Source organism: Bubalus kerabau, chromosome 7 (assembly GCF_029407905.1).
Source record: "Bubalus kerabau isolate K-KA32 ecotype Philippines breed swamp buffalo chromosome 7, PCC_UOA_SB_1v2, whole genome shotgun sequence".
Classification (NCBI taxonomy): domain Eukaryota; kingdom Metazoa; phylum Chordata; class Mammalia; order Artiodactyla; family Bovidae; genus Bubalus; species Bubalus kerabau.
This window is the reverse complement of record NC_073630.1, coordinates 108,867,496-108,888,644: the sequence shown is the minus strand read 5'-3', so window position 1 is coordinate 108,888,644 and position 21,149 is coordinate 108,867,496. Positions and strand designations below refer to the sequence as shown.

The window sequence follows — 21,149 nt, the reverse complement described above, 5'->3', positions numbered from 1 at the left end:
CAAGAGTCTTCTCCAACACCACACTTCAAAAGCACCAATTCTTTGGCGCTCAGCCTTCTTCACAGTCCAACTCTCACATCCATACACGACCACAGGAAAAACCATAGCCTTGACTAGACGGACCTTTGTTGGCAAAGTAATGTCTCTGCTTTTGAATATGCTATCTAGGTTGGTCATAACTTTCCTTCCAGGGAGTAAGCGTCTTTTAATTTCATGGCCGCAGTCACCATCTGCAGTGATTTTGGAGCCCCCAAAAATAAAGTCTGACACTGTTTCCACTGTTTCCCCATCTATTTCCCATGAAGTGATGGGACCAGATGCCATGATCTTCGTTTTCTGAACGTTGAGCTTTAAGCCAACTTTTTCACTCTCCACTTTCACTTTCATCAAGAGGCTTTTGAGTTCCTCTTCACTTTCTGTCATAAGGGTGGTGTCATCTGCATATCTGAGGTTATTGATATTTCTCCAGGCAATCTTATTATCATTACTATTGTTAATTAAAGAACACCAATGAAGACAATACTCACAATCTTTTCTTGTCCACCACTCGCTTGACTCGGATGGCTCTTTGTTCTGAGTAAAGTTTACACACTCCTGTCCAGGGGAAAATACCAGAAATCATTTAAAACTGCTTCTCAGGCAAAAGTATCATTATATACAGTGAGACATTACAGTCTTCAGCTAGCAAAGCTAAAGGTTGCATCCCACCTATTGTGAAATGCCACATGTGATCTTTAAGATAAAATGAAATACTTTTTAAGTAATCTTCAGTGAAATCCAAAATGGCAGTCCTGTGCTCCTTCACTTGCTGAGAGTGAATCCCCTTGTGGGCTGAAACAAAAAAGGACAATATTCAGGGCTCTGTATTAAATTACACTGAAGAACAATTCATCAGCTTCCTTACAACAGCTTCTTTATTAGATGTATTCTTAAAAACACAGCTATAAAACAAGTCCTGTGTCAAGTGACATTTCATTTTTAAAAGAGTGAGATTTATGAGGTTTTGCGAGAGTAAAAGATTAAACCTGCAGAAAAACTACAGTCAAATAATTTATGGTTTATTACTAAGGGATCGTGTTTGACGTGGGCCATTTCTTGAGAGCTGACCCCGTGCGTGTTAACAGGATCCAATGCTCAAGCTGACCTTCAAGGACCGTTTTAAATCAAACTCAGAGCATACACTCCCCTCTGCCTGCCTGGCTGCCTGTCAGCTTGGGCTGCTCCGTCCTCTTCCCTCAGCCACTCACATTCACCTCCGACACTGAGTGAAACCTTCCTTCTCTGGGAAACCTTGACTCTCTGAGCCACAAGAACGCCTTTCTCCTGTGAATCATCACTTCTTCTTGGAGTCTGTGCCAGCTATATTTTGGTAGAGGCTGGGTACCTACAGTATGAGGCACCCTGCCAGTACTTTACACAAATTACTGCTAATGGCCCAAGCAATGCAGAAGGCGATTATGATTCTGCCTGTTTTACAAATGAGGAATCCAGAAGGAGCCCAGGGTCACATGGTTTGTACTTATTTCTCATTGTATTAATGTGCATGTATTTTCAAGGTATCTCAATGAATGTCCTTAAGGGTAGGGGACATGATCTGTTTCCACTACAGGGCTGCTGCTGAACCTGAGGTTCACATGGGGAATTCAACGGATCCATAAAATTATATACAAAATTTGATGCATCTGCATATTTTTTTGTGGCAGAAAAGTCTACAGTTTTCATCACTCTCCAGGTGGTCCATCAGGGTTCAAATGGAAGCTACCCAAACAAAAGTCTGGGTCGAGCACAGAAGCATCTGACCACTTGAATTCCATGCTATATAACGTAATCTGTACCTGCTTAAGCAAATTAAAAGAGAATCAAGGTAGACACCTAACTTGGGAAGCCGTCTCAGTGCCCCAGTAAAAATTTAACATCAATGAAAGTGAGATGATGGTAACCCTAAGGCTAGCTATTGTCCTGAGGGTGCTAGGAGAATTTAATTCTCATGATGACCCCAAGAATGGGCTTCCCCGGTGGCTCAGATGGTAAAGAGTCTGCCTGCAATGCAGGAGGCTTGGGTTCAATCCCTGGGTTGACCCCAAGAAATATGCATATAATTGTCTCCATTTTATAGATGAAGAAACTGAGACCCAGGGCGACTAAGTGACTTGCCCAAGGCCACATGGCCTGAACATGTGGAGCCGGTGTGGGTGCATAAGCAGCCAAGGCTCCAGAGCCGTCCTCTTTACCAGGAGAGTCTGTCACTACAGTTTAATGCTCCAAGTAGAGAGCTCAGAGTACCTTCATGCGTCCTCGTTCACATGCCATCAATCGCTGCCCTACTCAATGCCGCCCAGAACACAGGCACGCCCGCACACACCTCCACATTCGAGTCACCTTCTCTGACCCTGGGCCCAAGGTAAACTCTTGGTTCTGTCTGGAGAGGTCCTTTCCACCTCCCTATTCCCATCTGTTTAACTTGAATCATGGCCTTTGCATGATTTTTAACAGCTTAGGTTAAAACACTAATGAGGAAAAATAAGACTTTGAAAGTTCTGAGACTGAAACCTAAATAAGAGCACAAGAGAGAGCTTTAACTGGCTGTGCCAAATGCATCCTGTGAGTACTTAATCGCAAAAAGGCTGCCGGCTGCCCCTTTCAGGGCATGCACCTTGTGTTCTCAGCTGCTGGATTGCTTCTGAGCAGGTCCTCATGAACGTCTGAGCGTCCTGGTCTATCTGGTCTCGTTCTGTGTCCGTCATTCTCCCGTATTCAGACACGACGTGACTGATGGAGAGAGAGAGGACAGCATGAAGGGGCAGCAGCAAATGCCACACCTGGAGTCTGGATGGGGTGTGAAGGGGAGAGCAAAGCTCCCTGCTGAAATGACCGCTAAGCTGAGACTCGAAGGATGAGGAGGAGCTGGCCAGGCTAAGAGGTGGGAGATTGCTCTAGACAGTGGAACCAATGCATATGAAGCTTACAGCCCCGAACTCCATTTTCCTGACCATTCTCTCTAGACCCCGTGCAAACAGCCTTTGCCCTCACCCCCCCACTGGGGTCTTCACTCTCCAAGGTCACCACTGGGGTCATCCTTCCCCTCAAGGTACAGTGCTGATGGCCCCCCTTCCCTGATCTGCTTTCTCCTGTCTCCTGACTGCATTCTCTCCTGGTTCCCTCCCACCTCCCTGGCTGCTGGTTTTCAGGTTTTTTGTTGACACCTTTTACCCATGGGTTTCCCTGGTGGCTCTGACAGTAAAGAATCCACCTGCGATGCGGAAGACCTGGTTTCCATCCTTGGGTTGGGAAGATCCCCTGGAGGAGATCATGGGAACCCATGAGAACCCCCATGGACAGAGGAGCCTGGTGGGCTACAATCCATGGGGTTGCAAAGAGTCGGACACAACTGAGTGGCGAAGCATAGCACACCCTTAGTCCCTGAATATCTCTGTTGTCCACACTGCTCCCTTGGTGAGTTTGGCTAGGCTAGTGGGTTTTTTTTGTTGTTAGTTTTACACTGATAAGTCCCAAATTTATATCTTCAGCCCGAACCTCTCCTTGAACTTGAAATGCATATATCTAACTGCTGGCTCAGTATCTCTATTCAGATGTTTAATCTGTATTGCAAATATGCCCAACACTGAGCCTGCAGCCACTCCTAAGCCCGCTTCCCACTTGTGTTGCAGGCAATTCCATTCCTTCTAGCTGCTCAGGCCTCAAACCTGGGGTCATCCTGGCACCTCTTTTTCTCTCTCAGTTCACAACTAATCCATTAACAAATCTCCTTGGCTCTACCTTCAAAACACTTTCAGAATCTGACCTCTTGTTATCCCACCCACTGCTAACCCCTCTGGGCCATGTCACTGGGATCCCAAGGCTGGACCGTTCACTGCAGCCGTCCAGCTGGCCTGTTGTGTCTGGAGAGCTCCTCCTCCGATGATTCAAATGCACCAGCCTTACTGTTCCTGTTACACAGTCAGTCAGATCCTATCAATCCTCCATACAGATGTCCAGTGCTTCCCACCTAAAAGCAGAAGCCAAGGCCCTTACAAGAGCTGCACGAGCCTTAAGGTGACTCACAAGCTCTGGCTCCTGCCCTCTCTGGGATTATCTTCAGTTGCCCACCTCCCGCTGCTCCAGCCGCCTTGGCCTCTGCACACTTCCTGGAACACTACAGCCATACCCCTGCACCAGGACGTACACTAGCTGGCTGTCTTCTCCTTTGGAGATGTCCTTTTCCTAGATGAGATCTCCATGAACTGACTGCTTACTTCTTGTATCTGTTTACTCAAAGTCCCTGCATCTTAATAAGTACTTCCCTAAGCTACCTTTATCGGAGAAGGCAATGGCACCCCACTCCAGTACTCTTGCCTGGAAAATCCCACGGATGGAGGAGCCTGGAAGGCTGCAGTCCATGGGGTCGCTGAGGGTCAGACACGACTGAGCGACTTCACTTTCACTTTTTACTTTCCTGCACTGGAGAAGGAAATGGCAACCCACTCCAGTGTTCTTGCCTGGAGAATCCCAGGGACAGGGGAGCCTGGTGGGCTGCCGTCTCTGAGGTCGCACAGAGTCGGACACGACTGACGTGACTTAGCAGTAGCAGCAAGCTACCTTTATACACTTGTATCCACCCTGACAGTTTCTATTTTCCCTTCTCCACTCCCCCTAAAAACATTTACTGAGCTCCAACATTCTATGTTTCACTCATTTTGTTTCTTTCCTATCTTCCCCTCCAAAATGCACATTCCATGAAGGTGGGGCATCTGTCTGCCTGTTCACTGCTGTATCCCCGTCATCGCCAGCAATCCTAGGATTTAGTAGGCTGATAAATCAATGGATCAATAACCAACTACTTTCAAAATGACCTCGCTTAGTGTGTGAGGCCGATGTGAGAAGCCTGACACACAGCTACAGCTGTGCTCCTTAACAGGCCCCTGCTGGTCTGATTGCACCCCTTGCCCTGAGACCTGCAGACATCCCACGTCCAGAGCCTCCCCTGGAAATACGGAGGTACAGAGGCCCCGGGAATGTGTCCCTCCTAGAACAAGCCCCCAAGAGAAGAGGGAGGAGTAAGCCTGGGGCTCTCCTTAGGGCCAAGAAGGCGGCCAGTCTCCTCTCCTCTCCTCTCCCACCTTGGCACGGCACCCCCTCAACTCCCCCAAGTCCAGTGTCCACACTTTCTGGGCGAGCGCTGGAAGGAGAGAAGGCAGCCCGTAGGTTCCAGGGGGAAGGGATGGCCTCGCCTTGGTGAGTGAGAGACGGGTATTTCCCTAACCCCCAGCCCTCCCCAGGGTCTTGTTTCCTTAACTAATTTGGCTTAACACGGTAATCTTGACAGAAATGTTCTCTGAGGAGAAAGACCCCAGGGAGGGGAAGTGGGGCAGGGGCTGGGCAAGCAGGCTCATCAACCCTCCCTGCAATTCCCCAGTCTGGCGCAAGAGGATGGAGAGAAGGGAGGATGAAGAGCTGTGAGCACGTGGGCGCAGTCTGTACCGCCCCTCAAGAAACGGGCTCACCGGAAACCGGAAACGGAAAATGGAGGCTAACGGGGTCAGGGACAGATAAATGAGACTGGCGCTCACTTCCGAGTGACCAGGCACCCCATGGACGGAGTCGATCTATAAAAGGACCAATTTCAGCAAAGTGAGATTAACGTCCTCCTTCTCTATTTTGACTTAGTGGAAACTCAGCTCAGTGAAACTTAAAAGATCTAAAGGTTAATTTGATAAAACTGATTATACTGAATTAAAAGGTGATGTTCCTTTAGGATACATTATATATTAACCTTTTAAATTGGAAATTGCCAGTATGGTCATTCTAGTAGTAATAACGACAGAAACCAAGCAAGTTTCTCCCCCAGGTGGTACTGTTTTGTCACCAGGATATTGAGGAAAAGGTCTATCTACCAGAAGTGGAGAAATTATTTTTAATTAAAATCATTCAAGAGATCTAGCCAGAGGCTACTTAGGTTTCTTGCTGTTCTGCTTTAGTAAAATGTCATTATTATTATTTTTTTTAATTAAATGGGTCAATAAAGTCTGAGTTCTACATTATGGGAAAAATTATAGCTTCCTAATTATGTCAAACTAACATAGCCTTGTGGGTCTGAAGGCAGTATTTCTCTCAATTCCACGATCGCACTCTATCCAAAATGTTCCCAGTGAGGCAGGAGATAGATGGGCCCACCAAGGTGAATAGCTGGAGTCCTTTCCCGACACTTCAAGATGAAAATAGCAGGAAAATAGGGAGAGGAGGCTGGGCCCTGCCCAGATGAAAGACAAGAGACCACAGATTTCTCATTCTCAAAGTCAAGGAGACCTTCCCAACTAGAAAGTTCCTTGGCAGTCAAAAGGGGAGGCCTATGGGTCAAGGTTACCCACAGGCCTCTTCGCTGGAATCCATCTTGGCTGTGAGATGCACGTGCATACATGGGAGGATGTGGAGATGCACCAAAGGTAGACTCAGAACCAAAGGAAATCTGGAAGAAATGTCCCATATAAGTGATTTAAACCACCACGAGGGTGGGACATTCTCTGAGTCCACCCATGTGTCTATCCACAGGTACTGTACTCTTCTCCCTCCTAATAAACACTTTCCTTGTTTCTCCTTCCACCTTTGTAGGAATTCTTTCCTGCAAAGCGAAAGGGCCAGGGCTTTGTCATTGGCCACTGGTCTAGTGGCTAGGATTTGACATTCTCAATGCTTCGGCCTGACCTCAGTCTCTGGCTATAAACCCAAACTTTGCTTCAAGCCACTGAAGAGCAGGAGGAGAAGGGGATGACAGAGGATGAGATGGTTGGATGGCATCACCGACTCAATGGACATGGGTTTGAGTAAACTCCAGGAGTTGGTGATGGACAGGGAGGCCTGGCGTGCTGTAGTTCATGGGGTCGCAAAAAGCTGGACACGACTGAGTGACTGGACAGAACTGAACTGAAGAGCAAGGCCACCAGAGATCACTAGGAACAGGCCACAGCCAGCACCCTGCACTGGGAGGCACAGCAGTAAAACAAAGAAAAGACTTTAAATAGTCTACCACCTTTGGAAGGGAGAACGTGATGGGAGAAGATAAGGGTGGCCCTTCTCCCTCTGGAGAGAATGTAGGGTTTGTGTGTGTGGGAAATGCTTATTCCCTGGTCCTCCTGTTTCTACCAGAGAATCCACACCTCTCATGACACCCTCCCTCCCTCCTCAGTCTCCGCCTTCCTGCCGTTCCCTTGGGGCAGGGACTTCTCTGACTGGCAGCCTGGCAGAAGGACCTGAGCAGGGAGTGAACAGGCCTCCAGCCACGGCTCCGCTCTCTCCTGTCCTCTGGGATCTCCCTGTTTAGTGGCAGCGGAGGTTCTGCTCTGCTGCTTCTCTCATACGCTCTCAAGGGCCTCTGTGCTCTCTGTGCTCCCAGGCTGTGACCGTTCCATGGCACTAATGGCTGAGTGCACCCGTCTAATTCAGGAGTCCTCAGCAAGGCCACCCACCCGCAGATCTCACCTATGCTGCTACCCCAGATTTCACTGGTGAGCAAGCTTTGACTATGTCCATCTGTGTCACGTTGACTTGACTTCGGCATCCTCTCTCTTTCCCTCCCTCCTCTCTGGCAGGAAACAGAGGTGCTTTCTTTCTTTTTTTAAAAATAATTTTACTTCTTTTAGGCTATGCTGGGTTCACTGTTGCTCAAGCTTTTCTCCAGGTGAGGCGCTCGGGCCTCTCACTGTAGTGGCTTCAGTTGTTGCCGAGCACAGGCTCCAGGGTTTACGGGCTTCAGTAGCTGCAGCACATGGGCTCAGTGTTACGGCTCCCAGGCGCTACAGCACAGGCTTAGTGGTTGTGGCACATGGGCTTAGTTGCTCCGCATAACGTGGCATCTTTTCAGATCAGGGATCAAATCCGTGTCTCCTGCATTGGCAGGCGGATTCTTTACCACTGAGCCACCAGGGAAGCCCTTGAGAGGTGCTTTCTTTATCAAATGGCCACTGACTCACCTGCACCACAGGTTAAATGGCGTTCCAATTCAATAACCATTCACCAAGGGACTTCCATGTGACAGGAACTCTCACACACATCTCATTCAGTCCTCATAAGAACACTGCGTGAGTGTGCTCAGTCATGTCCGACTCTTTTCCATCTATTGACTGTAGCCTGCCAGGCTCCTCTGTCCATGGGATTCTCCAGGCAAGAATACTGGACTGGGTTGCCATTTCCTCCTCCAGGAGATCTTCCCGACCCAAGGATCAAACCTGCATCTCCTGTGCCTCCTGCACTGGCAGGAGGATTCTTTACCCACTGAGCCACCTGGGAAGCCCCTTATCCACATTATCCATACTTTATTTAAAAACAAATGAAAACTAAAGCACAAATATCTGAAGTGAGTTGTGTTTACTTACATGACTAATACTTGGTGGAGCTGGGACTAGAACTCAGGTGTGACTGACCCCCAAAGCCCTGCTCTTTCCGAGGAGCTAAAACAGGGGCAGGAGGGAAACTCAGAGTCCTCTGGCTACTGATGAAGTGCAACTGGGAGGAGGACTCAGTGGGGTGATGACCTGTCAAGACTCAGGAAGCCTCAGGAGCACTAGCTGTGCTGACGCTGTAGCCACACAACCACTGCGTAGACAAGAGGGGATGGGCCTTGGGGACCCTGTGCTTCCTCCCAGCGTGTGCTGCCACAGTAGCTGGGGGACGGGGAAGCCGAGGCCAGCTACCCGCTGTCCCGAGAAACATGAGGACTTGGAGTAAGTCCACGCCATGCTGCTCTGGGAACACTGACAGGCAGTGTTGTGGAGCTGATCTGTGCTGTTGGAGGAGAAATGTCTTAATCCCACCCCGATAGTCAAAAGTTTAAAACTACTGCAAAGTTACAGAATAGCTGCCTTATACAATAATCTTTTTATAAATCCACTGCTTTTTTTCTTTTCTGCACAGCATTTCAGCTGTATTGATAGTCTTGTCTGAATCTAACTAATAGGCACGTGAGCATCACTCTCATTATTTAGAGCAGGACTCCTCAAAGGTTTTCTGAAAAGGGCCAGAGTATAAATATTAGACTCTGAGGGCCATACAGCCTGGGCACAGCCACTCAGCTCTGCTGCTGAGGTGTAAAAGCAGCCATCCATACATAACATGCGAATGAATGGGCATGCTGCTGTTCCAATAAACTTTATTTATGACACTAAAAATTTAACTTCATTTAATTTTCTTATGAGGTAAAATATTATGATTATTGGCTCAGATGGTAAAGCGTCTGCCTGCAATGCGGGAGACCTGGGTTCGATTCCTGGGTCAGGAAGATCCCCTGGAGAAGGAAATGGCAATCCATTCCAGCACTCTTGCCTGGGAAATCCCATGGATGGAGGAGCCTGATAGGCTACAGTCCATGGGGACGCAAAGAGTCGGACACCACTGAGCGACTTCACTTCATTATGATTATTATTACTCTCCCCATAGCCATTAAAAAATGTAAGAACTATTCTCAGCTCACAGGCTGTACAAAAATAGGCAGTGAGCTGGACTTGGCTTATAGGCTTTGGTTTGCTGACCCCTGGTTTAGAGGAAGATATTGCCTTCTACAAGTTGAGTGAATTTCTCAGGTTCGCATGGCTAATAAGGAGGCAGAGTAGCTTGAACTAAACCAACGTTTAAAGCATTCACTTTAGCTGGATGCCTTTTGAAGGCAGAGGGAAGTTAATAATGGATTCCATGAGAGATCTCCACAACCACTTATGTAACCTAAGATGGCAAGTACTAAACAAAGGAGCTGGAAAATAATAGGCTTACACCAGTTTTGTTAAGTTTTCCAAAACAACAGTCACTCCCATATGTACAGACTATAAAATCAGCATCTGATGTGCATACGTGCCTTTAGAAAGGAGGTTTATACTGCCATCTAGTGTTGGCCAACTATTTTAACTGAGAACTTTATTTTTATTTTTTTTAACTAAGAACTTTAAAATAAGGTTTACTTGGTATGAAGCACTAGAATAATAATTTTACTATATTCCAAAATTATGTAAATGAAATACACTTAAAAGCATAAAGTAGACAAAGTGGTAGAGATTATTTAAAACTCACCTGGGGCATAATTATTTTCTCTGTTAAAAAACAGATATGAAATATTTCCATTTTTGCATATATATTGATTAAAGTCCTTTTATAAATTCAGAAGATTTATTCCATATTTTCTAACTGTGTGATAGGAAGGCTTCCAAAGGGCAAAACCCCTTATTCAATAATGATGAAATCCTAAACAGATGCTTCTAATGATGTCGTTTCCTATGTCTAGTCCAACTTTTCCACTGCTTAGGCACTACAGTTGAAGTTGAATCCTATGGGAGCTATGCCACACTAAAGCCGGGTGCGAACAGAGGTCAAGGAAGAGCAGGAGGCATGACGTGCACTGCGGTATAGTCCTGAGTCTACTGAGAGCCGGAGTCCATTCTAGAAGTCCTTTTGGAGGTCGCAATCAAAATGCTTTTTCTTTTTAAAAATCAACCTAACAAAAACCCTCAGGGAGGCAAGAGTTCTCATCTCTCCAAATGGCATTTTTATGTGACTGGCATGATCTCTTTATTTGCTCAGTAGTACGCATTCAGTGAGACACTGTCCCATCCTCTCTGCATGCTTCACGACATGTATGGCACATACAGAGCTGCTAACACGTGTGCACCTCAGGGAGCACTGCTGGGGGCTGTGGTGACTTTAAGGACATGGGATATGGCTGCACTTACCCTGGCTGAGAGCCCCTTCCTGCTCTGCAGATTTTCTTTCACTGTCAAACTGATCTTCCCCATTACAACCCAGAGTTAGTATAAAGTGAGGATGAAAACCTCACAAGAATATAGGTATGGCAAATAACAGTCACCAAAATCATGATTTAAAAAAAAAAAAAAAAAAAAGACACTTACCTATAAGCATTAATATAATCTTTTCTGTGTTCCAGAAGAAAATCTCTTAGCTTGCCAATGTGCGAAATCTGTCATGAAAAGAAAGCAAATGGTTTATATGGATAAACATGTTACACCCATATGCAACAAATTTTAAATTAGTAGAGAGAGAGTGGAATGCTCTCTCTTCAAATCTTCAAAAGATTCTGAAGCTACAAACTGGACACTTCTGATTTTAGACTCCTGTATAATCACTAACTTGTCAAAGTCACCCACATTCCTAGGCCTTGGTCTCCTGCTTAAGTCACGGATTGCAACAATTACAGGAAGAAAGAAAGAACCAACAGCAATGAAGAGATGACTCGAAGGAACTTCGAGATTCTATGAGATAATGCATGTCTAGTAACTGCACAGCATATGCTTAATAAAGGCCAATTCCCTTCCTTAAGCATTTTCTACCTAAAATTTTATAGAAAAACATTCCTTCTTCCAAGTGTTCTAGGGGATGGATTCTAAAGCTGGAGCTATTAAGTTTATAAACAGGGTCCATGCAGAGCAGCAGAATTAAACAGAAGATTCGGGAGCAGTGATAAATCCCTACACGGCACATCTCCATCTTCTCCACTTCTGAGGATGAACAAGAGAGGACACAAAAGTACAGGGGACTGAACTCCTGATGGCTCATTTCTCGGGCAAAAGCCCCCACCATGTGTCAGGTGCTGTGTGTGGAAGGAGGGATTAAGAAACAAAACAACAAGAGGTAGGAAGAAGCCTGGGAACATGGTCGACACGGACAACAGTGCATCCAGAAGGAGAGAACGATTAGCTAAGCCGGGGGCCCGCACGGTCCTTTGACCACGGCTCACGCTCGCTTCCTTCTCATGCCCTTTGTATTTATTCCAAACACATGCAGCCCCGGTCTCAAAGGATCTGCTGAACTTTCATCTTTTGCATGAAAGTTTTTCTGTCAAGGCCAACTCAGGCCAATTTTCACTCCGCTCTGAACTTAAAAGCATCCCACCCACCGGGCACTCAGCTACACACGGCTACGTCCACTGGCTTCACTTTTGCACACACGCCTCTCTCGGGTTAGGAACCATGTGAGGAGGAGGCTGCCCAGCTTCTCCCACGGCCCTACACACAACATGGAGCCGGCGTGGGGTCAGTCATACTTGCAGACCGAGTAAACATCTAAATACAAAACCAGTATTTACCGCTAAAGAAACATTCAGCAATTGTCTGGGGATAGGTTAGTCGGGGTTCAGTTACATTTCCCAGGGTCTAGACTAAGAACAAATACGGTTCAGAAAAGCACCCTCAGGCATCTTAAGAGCATGAATTAAAGAAAAAAATGAACTGTGGCCACATATTCATTTATTTACCAGATTACAAAGATTACTGAGACTGTTCGGCAACCCTGGCTCCATAAGGAACCTCCACACACACACACGACCTTCTTCCCCAGCGGCCCGTCGTGGGCACTGACGTCACTGTGCTCACAACCAGGCTGGGAATGTGAACCTCGCAGAGGCTACGTGACTTGCCCACAGTTACACAGTTAGTGTCTGGTGGGGGTTGGAGGCAAGCTCAGGACTCTCTTGAGTTCATTTGGCCTGTCTTCCACTAAACCACAGCTGCCTGCTTCATCCTCTTATTCCAATTTTCCACTTAACGCTGCATTTTAAAATCTGACTTTTAAGACTGTTGGGAAAAAAAAATTTAGATCTGCAAACTAGGTGCTTACTATACCACATATGAGGTATAATCAAATTAACTCTCCTGTTTAATATGCTTCAGTGGTTCCCAGTATCAGGGTCAGGGTCCTCGATGCTAGGAGAGATTTAAGGGCAGGAGAAGGAGGCGACAGAGGATGAAATGGTTGGATGGCATCACTGACTCAATGGACAGGAGTTTGAGCAAACTCCGGGAGATAGTGAAGGACAGGGAAGCCTGGCGTGCTGCAGTCCACGGGGTCACAAAGAGTTGGACACGACTTAGCAACTGAACGACAGCAACGAACAACAATGGCTCCCATTCCCTTCCCCAGCCCCTGCCTGCAAGGGGCCAGGTAGCAGTGAGTGAGTAAGGCAACGCGAGGGGAGGGGACAGGGCACTGCGGAGGCGTGAATTCAGTCAAAGGAAGCATCTCTCCCAGTCGACTTGCCAGAGGGCAGCTAATTGTCATCTCTGCGCCTAATCAGTGGGGTCAAGTCCAAGCCCCAAGTGCAGCACTCGTGGCCCTTCACAGTGCAGCTCCAGAAGTCCCAGGGGCCTCAGTCCTGCCACGCTCCCCACCGACCACAAAGACCACAATGACTCCTTTCCGACTAGCTTCCCTTCACCAGAGGGCCACAAGCTCCTAGAGGGTAAATGGTCCTCCCCTTTCCCCAGAGCCTGTCAGGCACAAAAACTTTCACTGCCTGTTGAATAGATAGTGGGCACTGAATAATGCGGGCTTCCCATGTGGCTCAGTGGTAAAGAACCCGCCTGCCAATGCAGGAGATGCAAGAGATGCAGATTGGATCCCTGGGTCTGGAAGATCCCCTGGAGGAAGAAATGGCAACCCACTGCAGTATTCTTGCCTGAAAAATCCTATGGACAGAGGACAGGCCACAGTCTCATGGGATCACAAGGAGTTGGGCACGACTACCATTGGAAAAGACTCTGATGCTGGGAGGGACTAGGGGCAGGAGGAGAAGGGGACGACAGAGGATGAGATGGCTGGATGGCATCACTGACTCGATGGAGGTGAGTCTGAGTGAACTCCGGGAGTTGGTGATGGACAGGGAGGCCTGGCGTGCTGCAATTCATGGGGTCACAAAGAGTCGGACACGACTGAGCAACTGAACTGAACTGAACTGAAGCACACATGCACTGAATAATACCCTAAGGATGATACCTACTGTGGTAGGCAAGGGAATGCTATATACCCTCCTTCCAAAGATGTCCAAGTCTTATCCCCAGAGCCTGTGAATTTATTATGTTACATGGCAAAGGGGAATCATTGTGGCAGAAGGTAATAAGATGCTCATCGGCTGAGCTTAAAATAGGGAGATTACTCTGGATTTATGTTGGAGTATCCGGGGAGGTAGGCCCTATATAACCACAGGGTCCTTAAAAGGAGGCAGAAGAGAGTCAGAACGATGCTAACGGGAGGACTCGATCCAACATTGTTGGCTTTCAAGACAGAGGAAGGGAGCCAAGGGATGAACGCCACGTCTGCATGCTGGAAAAGGCAACTTAGTGGATTCTCCCCTAGCGTCTCCAGAAGAGAAAGCATCCTGCCCACACCCTGATCTCAACCTAGGGAGTCCCACTTTGGACTTCAGACTCACAGAACAAGAACACAATACATTTTTGTCATTTTAAGCCACTAAATTGATGGTAACTTGTTACAGCAGCAACAAGAAACTAACATACTGCGTCTCAATTTGGGCTGCTGTAACAAAAGACCACAGGTTGGGTAGCTTACATAACAAACGCTTATTTCTCTCAGTTCTGGAGGCGGGGAAGTCCTGGCCAAGGTGGCAGTATATCTGGGGCCTGGGGAGGGCTCTCATCCTAAGTTGTAGACAGCTGCCTTCTTGATGAGTCCTCACATGGTGGTCCTGCATCTCTTCCTCTAAGGACACCGATCCGAAGGCCTCACCTCCAAATACCATCCCATTGGCTATCAGGGCTTCAATTCTGTGATGACACAAACATTCAGTCATAGTGTATCTGACATAGCATAAAGCCTTATCTGAAACAGCCTTTTTCTTTTTAAAGGAGTCATAATGTTTTCAATAAAGGTTTAAGTGTCCAAAGGAGTCTACTGCACAGTCTAGACACAGAAGCTCCCCTCTTTAAGTTCCCCCTCTCGCATCGTTAGCTAGTTTTAGTCTATCAGGGTTGGAATGGTGTGTGGGGGTGAGTGCCAGGAACAAGAAGCCCCTCAGAAAACATGATTACAAGAAGTTTCACTTAAAGTGTAACAAATGTGATCCCTATTTCTTATGCTATGATATCTGGGCTTTGCTTCAATATAACATGGGATGGAGAGTAACACCTGAAAGAGGATCAGTCATGAGTTGACAGCTGAGTGTGGGACTCCTTATAAATACTGTCTACTTCAATACATACTTGATAGCTTTCTTAACAAAACATTATTTTTTAAAATCTCCCATTTTTCGCTCTCTTTTAACATGTTTGGTTATTCTGAAGTACAGATTTTCTGCTGCCAAACTAGTAATAATCCATACTTGAACAAGCAACTCAACCCCACCTCAAATCTCTAGCTACTTTATTTCTAAATAGACTTTCGCAAGTTTTTGCTTAAAATTCCACTAAGACGATCAATACCACTTAAAAAAAAAAAAACCCTACCAACCCCAAAACCTTCACTCAGAGTTTACTATGTGCCAGGCTCTATTCCAAGATCTCTGCATGTGTTAGCTCATGGAACTCTCCCAGCAACCCCGAGATGAGTAACATCATCACGCCTGTTTTAACAGATAAGGAAACTGCGTCAGAGAGCTGGTAAGTAATTTGCTCAGGGACACATGGGGTGAAGCCTGGATGGAACCCAGTATTCTAAGTTATCAGACTGTAGTTCTTAACCCCCCAAATTTATGCACAGATTCTTGGCAGGTGGCAAGTTCAGTTTTTCAGTACAGTAGTCATGAAGAGGGATGCCTGGGAATTGAGAAAAACACCCAGCGAGCAACGTCAGGCTGTTTTTGTGCATCTGTATTCAACAGTGCGCTACACATCTGACGTCACCCCACAGTGACGGGCACTTACAGAGCACCGCTGTGTGTGCCAGGCAGCGTGTGAAGTGCTTGCTTCGTGCTGGCGTTGGCTCCCTTATAACCAATCGGATGAATTAGACATCGCCCCCATTTCTATTTTATAAACATGGCAACTGAGGCCCACGTGAGCTCACAGGCTAATAAGGGGCAGGACTGGCATGGATCACAAGTCCATATGACTCAAAGGCTAAGTTATTTATATCATCAAAAGGTCAATAAACCGTTACTACTTAGCTTATTTAAGTTTGAGGCTTTTTTTTTTTTTTCACAGAAATATAAACTGGGTTTCTTGTGAGAGTTATTTATAGACACTGATTTTTAAAATGTTTTCAACTACAGTGGATACAGAAAGCTCTACAAGAGAGATTTTTGTGAATGTTTCCACACAGAGCACTCATTTTAAAAGTCACTCAAAGTAGAAACATGCATATATCCAAAGCAACTGTTTTCCCCACTGAAGTCTCCTCCTCCAAGCCCGGCTGTTATTCCCAGTCTTGTCAACACAGGAGGCTTGGAATTGGTGAGTACTGTCGGGATGCTGAGAGGAAGGCCCACAGATGTGTGCCAGGAACCAGGATGGTCACAGAGACTGGTGGTGCCACGGTGACTGTTCACCCTGAGTACCAACCATCAAACTGCCATCAAAACACGGTTTAAACAAGGAATGAAGGCAACTTCCAGGGCTGGGTCTCTTCCCCGTGTCTGAGTTCATCTACCTCCACCCATAGTGTGGGGCAGGGTATCAGCAGAGGAGCAGACTCCCAGCAAAAGACCGTGGAGTTTGGGTGGAGCAGGGAAGACAGGAGACAAATGGGTAAGAAATCCAGGGAGTTGGCTGAGCTTCTTGGTTCTCATCTCTGCTCAGTCTCTGCTACTTCCTCGGAAGGGGTCAGTGATGCCCACCTCTTTGGCTTCGAGGGACTCCAGCTGGATGAACTTCCTCTTCTGTCTCCCAACCCCTCCATCACATGTCTGAGGGAAGAGGACTGGCTGGGGTAGGGTGTGGAGAGGGCAGGGAGCAGGCTCCGCTCGCTCGCAGCCAGGCAGCAGAGAGGGTCTGCTCCAGCTCCACCCGCATCTGGCCACAGAGCTACAGCCTGGTTCTCTGTTTGGCTTTTTCACGTTCTGACTGCTTATTTCTTTCAGGTAGCTCCAAAACTTGCTGGGGGAAAATGGGTGTTTTTAATAAACTCCCTAAACTCTTAAACTTTGCCGACTGAAATTTTGAGCAAGTTGCTTAATCTCCCTGAGCTTTACTACAAAGGGAGGGCAATAAACATGATTCTTTAAAAGCAGAAGTAGCAGCACGAGTTAGCAGCAAACTCTTATTACGCACATGCTGTGTGGCAGGCACCAGTCTAAACGCTGTCAGTCCACCAGCTCATTTGTTCGCTCCTCCTGATAACCTCGTGGGACAGGTTTCGCTATAATCCCACTTAACAGATGAGAAGACACTGAAGTGACGCATTTCATATAAATGGTTCAAAATAAACGGGGGACTGTGACGCCCAACCCAAGGACCTGTGTGCTTTCAGCCTCTACAAGTCGGCCCGTGAAGACAGCCCTACCGTCCCATCCGAGCGCAGGGCGTCTCTGGGGGCCACCTTCATCACAGGGCACACAGAATGTTTTGAGATCAAAAGTACTCAACGCTGAGATGCCCTGTTCAGGTCAAACGTGATGTCAACAGCTATGGGTCAGTGCGGAGCCAACAGCCACCCTCCAAGGCCTGCTGGGATCTGGCTTCTCCACAAAGCTGATACTCAACCAAGCAATTATTTAAACTCCATTCTAAAATGACAGGCATTCATCTGGCCCATCCTTTTCTTTCTCTGAAGATAAACCAAGTTCATTTTTTAGTGACTGCATTTTAATAAGGCTCATTTCAAAAGTCATCAAGACACTGGACTTCCCCACACAGCACATCTACCATATAGACAGACTGATTATAAAACAGTAGCAGTGGTCCCAATGCATCTGACAGGGAAAAACATTCTCATATTACCTGATGTCACACATAAAGCTTTTACTAGGAGAGACCAAACAAAGACACCCCAATACGTGCAGCCGTGAGACCTGCACCCGCGGGTAAATGCGTGCTGTTGACATGGACTCGGCCCCGGGGACTCAACCCCATGGATGGTTGCCCACAAGTATGCTGGTGAATGGGGTTGGAAAACCAAGGTTGCCCTCAGCATGTACTTATGTAAAATATGTACAATGCAGACCTAAAGCTGTATCCATACAGAGAGGGGCATCTAAAAGACTGCTCATCAAAATATTGATGGTTGTGTGGTAAGATTTAGAGACTGTGCTTTTTCCTATTTATAAGACCTTTTCATACCTTGGCACTTTTCTATAATTTGTATGTATAATCCTTGTATCAGACAGAAAAGTATTTTTAAACAAAAATGTAAATCTTCCTACATCCTTCCCTAAGAGTGTATACGGACCCCTGAGACCCCCACAGGACCAAGTCCAATTCTGTGAGCCCAGGGCATCACCGACTCAATGGACATGAGTTTGAGCAAGCTCCGGGAGTCGGTGATGGACAGGGAAGCCTGGCGTGCTGCAGTCCATGGGGTTGCAAAGAGTCAGATACAACTGAGCGACTGAACTGAACTGAAGGAGGGCCCACCAGTGTCCCTGTCCCTCCTGACTTCTAGGGGTTCAGGGCCCTCTCCGATCTCCCAATCCCAGCTTCCTGACTCACTCCTACTCTGCTCATGGGGTACACCTCCCAAAAATCTTCTCTGCCATTTCAGGCCAGGCTAACAACCCCTTGCAAGCACTCCTCTTTCAGTGATGTCAGCCTCTTGTTTTGAAATGTTTTCATGTCTATCTGACGCAAGCTGCTCAGGCATAAGCTTACCCAAAGCAGCTCTTCAAAAAACGATTTAGTGCTCCTTGAGTCGGACACGACTGAGTGACTTCACTTTCACTTTTCACTTTCATGCACTGGGGAAGAAAATGGCAACCCACTCCAGTATTCTTGCCTGGAGAATCCCAGGGATGGGGGAGCCTGGTGGGCTGCCGTCTATGGGGTCGCACAGAGTCGGACACGACTGAAGCGACTTAGCAGCAGCAACACAGTAAGCAGGCTACATATTTTGCATTATCCACTAGATGGCAACACAACTCTTGCAGGAATACAAATACTAGGAACTCTCAAAAACATCAGTTTGGTCTTTTTTTCCCCAAGGGCTTTACAATTTTCTCTGGTTCTGTACTTCTGATCTGGAATTAAAGGATTATTAAAGGTAATAATTGTGTTGCTCAGGCTGAAGCTGAAATGACACTGTTTTGAAACAGACATGTGCACTTGGACAAGACCAGGGTTTTAAAACACCGCGTTCCCGGCAGGTTGGACACAAAGGCAGCTCCCAGGCATGGCTGCCATCTGCCATCCCCAGTGGTGGGGGGCCCAGCTTTGTTCACCCACAGCACAGACCTGCTAGCTGCTCCTTCCTGGGTGCTTTGTGAATTACCCAGAGCAAGATAAGACTGTAAAACAAAAAACTCTGGTATAAAATGGAGGACGACTGCATTTTCACAGTAGGGGGAGTTCGGAGCAGTCACCGGTGTCTTTAGCAGATCACAGCAGCGGTTGGACTTGCACACCCCTCCCCGCCCCCAACAACCCCCATGATAGGAATTCTCTTCTGGCACTCACAACACTTCCAACAAAGACCTGATTGAATATGAAACACTGAGTACCCATTTGCATAATGTGCCTCTGTAAGAAACAGCCATTATTCAAGATTAAAGAGACTCCAGTACGGCCTCTGGCATATTGTAAAAAGGTCCCTGTAACACAGAATCATTATTTTTTTTAGTTCAATCAGTGGACACAGCTTACTGTTCAGTTTAAGTAGGCAGCCAAAGGCACAGTCGGAACAACTGCTGTTGTATAAATGTTTGCCAACCACTGATAAGCTGACATGACTTTTCACAGGGGTCATGTTCCCAAGTCTGATTTGGAGGCCCGCTAAACTAAATTCCGAATCCACTCCCTTCAGTCATGATTGCAAAGGGCCTCAATACCAATTACGGCAGAAGGTTCAGAACGGGCCGCAGCTCTGGAGCGCAATGACCCTGCTGAAGTCACAGTGGGGGCTGTCTGAGTCCTTGTGCTAGGGAAGCTCCCTGTGACCAGTCACCCACAAAAGAGCCTGGCACAGCCACAGGCATTCCTTTGGTTTTGGGGTCACAGCAGGGAGGGTGTTAAGGGATTACACGTATGAACTGTGCCTTCTCGCTTTGTCTCCTTTCAGCAATTGTTTAGTCCTAAGCTGAGCCTCCTCCCATCCCTCCCTCCCTAATTCCTACTGCTGGAGGCCACCCTTCAGCGGGCACAGGGCCTGCCGTGGGCAGCCTCTCTCCAGTCCTCACACAAGCCCTTCCTGAAAGCATGGTCCTGCCAGGAACTCTTCCTAAACTTCTAATGACTCTGCGTCACCTTCTTTCCTTGCCTCCTCCCACCTCTGCAAACCTCTGAAACTTCAGGAAGCTCAGCCCTGATGCACACTTGCTAAACCCACTCCTTCTACCCATAGCTTTAATGTACCATCTACAGAAAATTTGTCCACTGGCCCCCGCCTCACTCCTGTGTCCTGAGGGTGAATTCAACTGTCCACTGCGTGTCCCACAGGTGTCTCAAAAGCCACGTGTCGCAAAGCCTGAGTCATCCAACCACACTTGCTCAACCCCTCTCTCCCTGCCATGCTGACTTACTGGGTGTGACTTACAGGGAGAACCATGGCCTCCCTGTCCCTGCAAAGAGAAAGAGCCTCTCTCTTCTGATTCCCAAGTTAGAAAACCCCAGAGCATTTTGACTCTCTTTTTCACTCCACAAATTAAACTGGTCAGCCAGGCCTGTCCACTCTACTGGTTGAACAGCTGCCAGAGGAATGGGCACCCATGGACCAGCTTCTCCTCCTGTTTACCCATGTCCACCTGGGAGTCCAGACCCTCAAAGCTTTTCCCAATCCGGCTTCCTCTTTCCACTTCTGCCTTGGGCACTACTATTCTCTCTGCTTGGAACATCTTTATCATCCACCAACCTTCCACTCAAGTGTGCTGGGCCCAGTTCAGTTCAGTCGCTCAGTCATGTCCGACTCTTTGCGACCCCATGGACTGCAGGACACCAGGCCTCCCTGTCCATCATCAACTCCCGGAGCTTGCTCAAACTCCTATCTATCGAGTCGGTGATGCCATCCAACCAACTCATCCTCTGTTGTCCCCTTCTCCTCCCACCTTCAATCTTTCCCAGCATCAGGGTCTTTTCCAATGAGTCAGTTCTTTGCATCAGGTGGCCAAAGTATTGGGAGTTTCAGCTTTAGCTGAAGCCCAAGGAGGTTTTAAAATACAACATTCTGACTTCACTTTCCACTTTCTCTGTATGATGCCTTGTGGGAGGCTTGCTATAAGTGTCTGTTAGCTGAGTGTTATAAATGTTAGCTGCATGTATATATGTTATATACATTATACACACACA

The 21,149-nt window shown here is 47.2% G+C and overlaps 1 protein-coding gene across 2 annotated transcripts in view; it reads right to left on the bottom strand.

Annotated features, from left to right (window-relative positions):
• STX18 (syntaxin 18) overlaps positions 1 to 21,149 on the bottom strand; it is a 122,346-nt gene that overhangs the window by 33,045 nt on the left and 68,152 nt on the right. For both annotated transcript variants that reach the window (XM_055589088.1, XM_055589087.1), the window contains exons 2-5: positions 10,884 to 10,951; positions 2,654 to 2,769; positions 754 to 831; positions 528 to 594 (exon numbers count right to left, since the gene is read on the bottom strand). In XM_055589088.1, coding sequence (XP_055445063.1) covers positions 528 to 594; positions 754 to 831; positions 2,654 to 2,769; positions 10,884 to 10,951 — 329 coding nt within the window. The remainder of the gene's footprint in view (positions 1 to 527; positions 595 to 753; positions 832 to 2,653; positions 2,770 to 10,883; positions 10,952 to 21,149) is intronic.